Genomic DNA, 8,543 nt, shown 5'->3' with positions numbered 1-8,543 from the left:
ATATATATGCATATATACATATATATGCATATACGCATATATATATCTGTATGTATATATATGAATATACACATATACGTGTATATATATGCATATACAGATATATGCATATATATACACATGCATATAAATACATACATATAAACATACACACATGTGTGTGTGTGTGTGTGTGTGTGTGTATCAGTATGTGTTAGGGAGGTAACATACATACACACATTTGTATATGACTTTTTATCTGTTTTATGTATTTTCATTTTAATGACTGAATGTAAAGAAAAAAATCTGAAGAAGTTGTTGCCAACCAGTTTTGCTTCAGTCAGAATCACTACTACTATTACTTCTATTGCTGATGGAATGCCTTTCCAGATTAATTGTTCATGGATTCATAGTCTTCAGTAAATGCTCACCTGGTGAGTGTGTGTTTGACTAATAAGCTAGACAGAATGGTTATGATAGTATATTCAAACGTACTTGTTAGCTCTGAACAGCAATATACAACTCTATTTCAAAATATATATTAGCGACAGAAGCAGTATTAATACTAAAAGGTAATATTTGTCCTCACTTAAAGAAGGATGTTCTGTTAGAACAAACTTTACTGCATAGATATCATGAGGGAAATTCACATAAAAGCCAATATGAGAGTTTCTCTCATGATATCTACCACAGTAAAGTTTGTTCTTAAATGACATCCATGCTTAAGTGGGAATAAATATTAGAAATCTATTTCACTCTGGAGTACGACACATATCTGAAATGGTATTTTTATGTTCTTGATCATATATAAAAGGAAAAAACACCAAGCAAATATACTTTAACCATCGCTACTTGTCTTTTGTCAGACTTATGTTCTCCTAACTCTATTTTTTTATAACAATCAGAATGGTCTTCACTCATGTGAAAGTATGACATGAAATCTTGCGAAGTTCTCAGGTGTTGATATAAATATTTTAACTCACTGCACAACAATTTATGTGATTACTTGTAACATACTAGTATATACATGATATATTGATATTTATTATACTGGTCACCACCATGCCAGGAATGGCACCAACCTTTTCAGCTACCTGTTACAACATGCAGGAATACAATGTACTTATTTTAAAATCTTATGTTTACACCACACAGTATGGTTATGTACATGGTCTATAATACCAAATAACAAAAAAAAAAGTCTCACCTGTTTCCACAAAAGGCATCGTTGTCTTCTCTAAAGCAACTTTTGGCAGAATCCACTTTTGATTATCTTCATCCCAATGAGCTTCATTTTTGATCTTATCCAAATTAAAATAATTGGAATCTCTACGTAAGCAGGGTTGTATTTGGTCAAGAATTGCTTGGAAAAGCTGAACTTGCTTTTCTTGTTTCTGAATTGTCTGGATATATTCAATTCGTTCAACTTCAAATTCTGACTGAATATCAGAAAATTCACTTTCTAACTGAACGACCTAATAAATAAATAGACACAGACAACAACACAAATAAATATAAGTGTATTTATTTTACGAATATAATGAGGAAACAATAGAATAGATTGAAACAACAGGAAAAATTTAAGCTGCAAAATGTTCTACCTGTTTTCTGTTCAAACTAGCTAGATTCCAGCCACTTATACCTCCCTACAATTTTATTCTAAAAAGAAAAATACACATCACTGCAGTTTTAAGCCACAAGATAACATGATTAATTTGAAGCAATGTGAATGAATAAGTTTCATACTTGACAGTAATCATCATCATCATCCTTTAACATCTACTTTCCACACTGGCATGGGTTGGATGCTTTGACCTGAGAGCTGTACCAGGTTCCAATCTAATTTGGCTTGATTTTTACAGCTCGATGGGCTTCTTAAAGCGAACTCCTCTCAGAGTGTACTGAGTGCTTTTCATACAACACATTTACATGGCACCAGCACATGAGCTGCTTATGTAGCACTGGCATGAGTGCTCTTCACATAGCACTTGTTCCACATTATATATTATACAGGGTCCGGCAAAATGATCTGACACATTTTTGTAACTTTAATTTATTTGCCTTTTATTAAACCTACAAATGTGTCAGATCATTTTGCCAGACCCTGTATATATATATATACATATATATATATATATAGATAGATAGATATAGACACACACACACACACACACACACACACATGCACACACACACACACACACACATGCATGTATGCATGCACACACACACACACATCTACATACATATAAACATACAGGGGTTGGACAAAATAATGGAAACACCTTAAAATTTCAAACAAATTTATTTTAATATGGGATAGGACTGCCTTTGGTAGTAATTGCAGCTTGAAATCTATGAGGTATGGACTCATACAAAGTTTGAATTCCAAAGGAATCTTTGTCCATTCTTCACCTAAAACAGTCTTCAGTTCTTGTAGTGAATGTGATGGAGGATATCAATTCCTTACTTGTTTTTCTAAAATGCACCATAAATGTTTAATAATATTGAGATCTGGGGACTGTGGTGGCTAGATAAGATGTTCAACTTCACTAGAATGTTCCTCGTGCCATTCAACTTTAGCTGTGTGAATTGGTGCATTATCATCCTGAAAGATTGCTTTTCCTATTGAAACAGTTCCACAACCATAGGATGAATTTGATCAGATAAAATGCTTAAATAGTCTTGACTATTAATTCTGTCATGAAGAGAAACCATTGGGCTGGCAGATTTCCAAGATATAGCCCCCAGATCAGTACAGATTCTCCTCCATGTTTAACAGTTGGAAGAAGGCAGTCTGGGTCGGATGCTTCCTTTGGCTGTCTCCACACGTATACTCGGTATAAGGTAAAGGATGACTCGTCCAAGAAAATAACATCCTTCTACTGTTCTTGGGACCAATTCTGTAGGTTTTTACTCCACTCTAAACGCTTTGCAATGTTTGTTTTTGAAAGTAGTGGTTTCCTGATTGCAGCCCTCTCGTGAAATCCAGCTTTGTGCAGCTCCCATCCAACAGTTTTTGTGGAAACTGGATTCTCAAGGTGATCATTAAGTTCTGCAGTAATTTTGGGAGCTGTACTTTTGTGATCCTTTCTAACAATTTGCGTAAGAGTCTGACAGTCCCTCTCTGAAAGTTTTGATCTTCTTCCGGAGTTTTGTTTCGACTAGGAGGTTTTTCCCTCTTTCTCAAAGACTGTCATTACTTTCGAGACAGTACTTCTTGATACACCAAACATTTCAGCTGTTTTCATCACGCTAGCACCTGCCATACGAGCACCAATAATTTGATCTCTTTGAAAGTCCGAGAGATCTGTCATTTTAATGAATTTTAATTACTTTTTTCTGATGATATCTAAAAAGAAACAGCAATTTTAGCAAAACATATTAAGCATGTGTATTGGTCAACTGAAGGCTATGGTAGAAGACACTTGCCCAAGGAGCCAAACACTGCGATTGAAACCAAAAGCCACATGATTACAAAGAAAACTTTTTAATCAAACAGCCATGCCAAAAGCCACTTGTGACAGAAATTCAGTCAAAATCTTGGATTTGCATAACCATTCAATCTACGTTAGTTGGTATTTAATACAGCTTCCTAATGTAATGAATGTATTTCCATAAACTCATTCTTTCTTTTTATGTTAATATTAAGGAATGTTACCTCTAATAATATACAGTTAGGTTAACATTACTGCAGCTTAGTTTTAATCATGCATATATCTAAAACATTTTATTATTAAATTAGATTTAATGTCAGTAATGAGAATCATGTTTTTATTTAAGATATTTATAATTTTATGAAGTGGGTCTCAAGAAAATATCTTGATTCTAGATTTTTACAATACATTAACCCAATTTCAGCTTGATTACAAGATATTTATTTACAGAGGTTTTACATTTTTATTTGGATTATACAAATTGAAGTAGAAAATTTATCATGAAATCTACACAGGTTTTATATCTAAAATATTACTATGCAGTAATTTTATATCACACAATATTTTTGTGTTTTCGTTTTCCATGAAAATTTGAAATAAGGGGAAAATAATTTCTTTTAATGCAAACTATGCAAATTATTGCATTAAGTTTACAGAGATAAAGCGATTTTTAGCAATTTCAATGAGAACAGGCAAAAACCTCCAAGAAAAGCTATTTTTGAACTAATAATAATTGTTTATTTGGGGTTTTTATGTATCAACTGAATTTCCATTCTTTGTTTCTTTTTGTATAAAGCATGGTTTAAAGATATTAAAACCATTTTCACCTTGTTAATAATTTAAATAATTATTATCTATTTAAAAAAAATATTTTGTTTTGAAGTCATATTAAACAAAACTGTTGAAATCCTGCAAGTTAAATTGAAAAGGTCATTTCATGAAAAAACAAAGAAACCTGGTAACAGACTAAGGATATAATTGCTTCAGTAGAGAACTAGCCGAGGTGTGGAAGGATGTAGGTTCCATTAACTGAGCCAAGGCATATAGTAGTGTCTGCCTGATCTTTAAGATAAATGGTGAGACAAAATCCCAAATAGATATAGTATAAATCCCCAATCCATAGGTTTGTGCCACAGTACATGAGCCAGTACAATACACAGTAGTAGTTATGCTACACTAAATTAATATTTACATTGCTACTGCTAAAGAATTGGTAATGGAGCATGTCAGAATGTTTTCATACAAATAGGTTCTAGAGATATGCCTATGAGACTTTGAATTACATGGAGACATATCAAGTTGTTTTAAATAATAATATACATAACTCCTACTAAATACATTGAGTACTCCTTCTTTTGTTTGATTCCTGGACCAGGCTTAGTGTTGTGTTCTTGAGCAAGACACTTTTTTTTATGTTGCTCCAGTTTGAATGTCTTTGTTAACAGTTTTGCTCAATCAAATCACATCTGGTGTTAAATAACAATGCTTGGAGATTTAATACATCTAATTGTTAAACGTTTAAAAATTAAATATTGTTGATTTTATCAGGAACAGTAGTTCTTCATCATCATCATCATCATCATCATCATTGTTATCACCACCCCCACCATCACCACTACCATCACCACCAAAATCACCAAAAAATTTGCCACCACCACTATAACTACTATCATCATTATCATCACCACTACCATCACTACTGCCACAACCATCATTATCATTACGAACATCATCATCATCATCATCATTATCATCATTTCAATATTTCCTTATATACCTACAAGTATTGGAAGAATCAGCGATATGGTAAATTACCACACAGCTCAACCCTCTGTCATCCTCTCTGTGGAAATCAGTATCATTTTCTGACCCCATCAACTTTTCACATGTTTACTTCTATCACAGATATCTTTCACTGTCAACACAGAAAATTTTCGCATTGCACCCAACAAACATTTCCATCACATGCATTGAGATTGAATTCAGGTTTATGTGGTCACAATGCAAACTTCTTAACTACTAGCTATTAATGGAAGTAATTTTTCTCTTTTTTACTTCAATGAAGGATGAGATACAGCAAATTATATTTATTTGGTCTATGCTACAAAATAGAAAGCTGAATCAACCTATACAAAGAAAAATATAAAGGGAGAGTGAGTAGTAAATCTAAACAATTTCATCAACAAAATGCTAGTAATTATACAGTATAGAATAATCTATTAAGATAATAATTTTCAGGACTATTAACTTCCACTTTAGAGAAAGATATTTGTAGTGGCGCGAAATTATGGCCGCCATTAAGGAAGTACAATCTATGCATGCGCAAGGGACTTGCCTTCCCGGAAGCCCCTCGAGTGTGCATGCATAGTAAAACCAGTACTTAAAGCTCTTCACGCACTTTCTAAGTCTTTGTTTTACATGATGTAATTGTTTTGCTCATCAATAAAGAACACATCTGGAACCTCAGCCCATCTGTGCTATTATTCATACTTCACCAAACGTAGAACCTTCCCTGTGTTGGATCTCGAGCCTACAGTGGACCATGAATATGTGTCAGTGTATACTTCTGTGTGACTTTATGTATATGTTGTGTATTTGATCAATACTTGTGTAACTGGAGGGACAAATCTGTATTTAGTAAGTACATGAATATCTGTACACATTGTTAGTGCACAAGTGCACTTTCCCTGACTCTACCTTGGTACCTTTGTTGTTTAATTACCTTCATTCTATCAGATAATAAAAATGTTATAATTGCATATGTATGCTGAGGTAGTGAGTTTGATTCCTGGACCAGGCTTAGTGTTGTGTTCTTGAGCAAGACACTTTTTTTTTATGTTGCTCCAGTTCATTCACCTGTAGAAATAAGCTGCAATGTCACTGGTGCCAAGCTGTACTAGTCTTTGCTTTTTCCTTGGATAACATTGGTGGCATGGAGTGAGTTAACCAGCAGCGGCTAAGCTGAATGACACAGGATTTGTAAAGCCAAGCATCACCAAAAATAAAACTTGTTTTATTATGTTGTTAATTGTTCTACTGTTTCCTTAATATATAATTTTGTTAAAAGGTGATAGAGAGAGACTAATGTCTCTATTGCAACTATCAACCTTTTACATATTCATAATATTTACATTTTTCCCCACATCATTTTGGTTTGTTTGATCTCTGATTGGTTTGATCTCTGCTGTCTTATTCTTGGATGTGTAGATAGTTTTAAACTCAATTCAGAGTAGGAACTTTTATTTCTAAACTACATGAGGTGAAAAATAAAAATACAGGTTAATGTACGTTCTACAACTTAACCTCAAGTCTGCTTTAGTCAAGCCTTAAACTAAATCATAACTAAAGCTCAAAATAGAACCTTAATTAAAACTTATGATTTCTATCACTATTCCATTGACATCAAGAATGCATCAGAGGAAAATAGAAGGGCAAAGTTGACCTCAATATGGTTTTAACTCAATATAAATTCCCAGCTAATATGAATTAACCTTTTATTTCATTCTGTACTGTTTTATTTTAATATTTTCAAAATTCTATATTCGTGCTATTTAAGTATAAATAAGATATTTCTAATGCAATAAACAATTAATTCTGGATAGTTTACTGGCCATTCAAGCTTGTAAAAATGTAAGGTTTCTCATAGAATCAAAGGAAATCAAAATTATATTTTCAAGAAGCTTATATAGAGAATGGTAAATTTTGAATCAAAAATTTGATCAAGAGTGAAAAAAGTAGCTTAAAATCCACCATCATCACCACCAGCAACAACAACTCTAAAAGAATCCTTGAAAATCTAAAATCTACAATTATTCTGAACCATATTTAAGAGTGCTTAATTATCAATTAATTCCAACAATACATACACATAAATATACACAAATAAAATGACGAGAAACAGTAAAAATAAATTAGAAATATTTTAAGGAATGGAATAAAATATACAACAGAAAATTGATGAACATCTAGCAACAGCTTTAAAGGAAAGATGATTTGTGTTAATATATAACTCTTCCTATATTATCTACTTCAATTAGTAATGAAATAATAAAAAAAAGAAAACAAATCTAAGCAAAGTCGTGTGATTTCCATAAAAATACAAACTTCCCATCTACTACAAAAGTAATGAAAACAAAGTAAATAAAAAAATCAATACAAAACAATGAAAATATAAACTAGAAACTATCTTCTTGTGTATTATTAATTCGCAATTATGAAAACATGAATATTAATAATATTTATTTTAAATAGCAGCAACTGGTTTCAATCATGCAGTTCAAACTTGGAATATCAACTCATGAGATAGAATAGCTGTAATTAAAAAGGTGCAAATTCTAAACTGTGCAAAAGGCTGTAGATGACACTTTCATTAACCTCATTATTTGATTACTCATATGTAAACTTTTAATATTATACAGATAACATTTTTAGCTTTTTTTCTTCTCTCTAGTTGGTATTCTGTTAACTGGGAGTCTCTGCATCTATTATTGAAGACAAAAAAGCTTGCCAAATAACATATATTATATTATGTATAACATTTGAAATAGGATTGAAATTAAAACATTCAAAACATATTCCAATATACTTTAATAATTTTTCTTCATTTTTTTTTTTAAAGAATTCTAATAAATAAAGACAAAACTTTGCATTAATATTCGCCAAAAGTTTATTATAAAAACATTCATAGGTTTGATTCCTTGGGCTATTTTGAAAATTAAACTTTAAATAAGTAACTGTAATGGTGTACATGTCATCATTTACATACATACATACATACTACTACAACTACTACTACTACTAATAATAATAATAATAATAATAATCCTTTCTGCTGTAAGCACAAGGCCTGAAATTTTGGGGGAGGGGGCTAGCCAATTACATTGACCCCAGTCCTCAAATGGTACTTATTTTATCAAACCTGAAAGGAAGAAAGCTAAAGTCAACCTCAGCGGAATTTGAACTCAGGACATAGCAATGGGTGAAATACTGATAAGAATTTCATCCAGTGTGCTAATGATTCTGCCAGCTCACCACCTTATTATTATTATTATTATTATTATTATTATTATTATTATTATTATTATTAATAATAATAATAATAATAATAATAATAATAATAATAATAAT

The 8,543-nt window shown here is 31.7% G+C and overlaps 1 protein-coding gene across 1 annotated transcript in view; it reads right to left on the bottom strand.

The window, feature by feature from the left end:
- Positions 1-8,543, bottom strand: part of LOC106870492 (kinesin-like protein KIF17) — an 805,609-nt gene that overhangs the window by 136,563 nt on the left and 660,503 nt on the right. The window contains exon 11 of the mRNA XM_052967819.1: positions 1,187-1,454. Within this exon, the coding sequence (XP_052823779.1) occupies positions 1,187-1,454 (268 nt within the window). The remainder of the gene's footprint in view (positions 1-1,186; positions 1,455-8,543) is intronic.

Source organism: Octopus bimaculoides, chromosome 5 (genome assembly GCF_001194135.2).
Source record: "Octopus bimaculoides isolate UCB-OBI-ISO-001 chromosome 5, ASM119413v2, whole genome shotgun sequence".
In the NCBI taxonomy this organism is placed as follows: domain Eukaryota; kingdom Metazoa; phylum Mollusca; class Cephalopoda; order Octopoda; family Octopodidae; genus Octopus; species Octopus bimaculoides.
The sequence above is the reverse complement of the archived record's forward strand: the minus strand, read 5'-3'. Positions and strand labels throughout refer to the sequence as shown.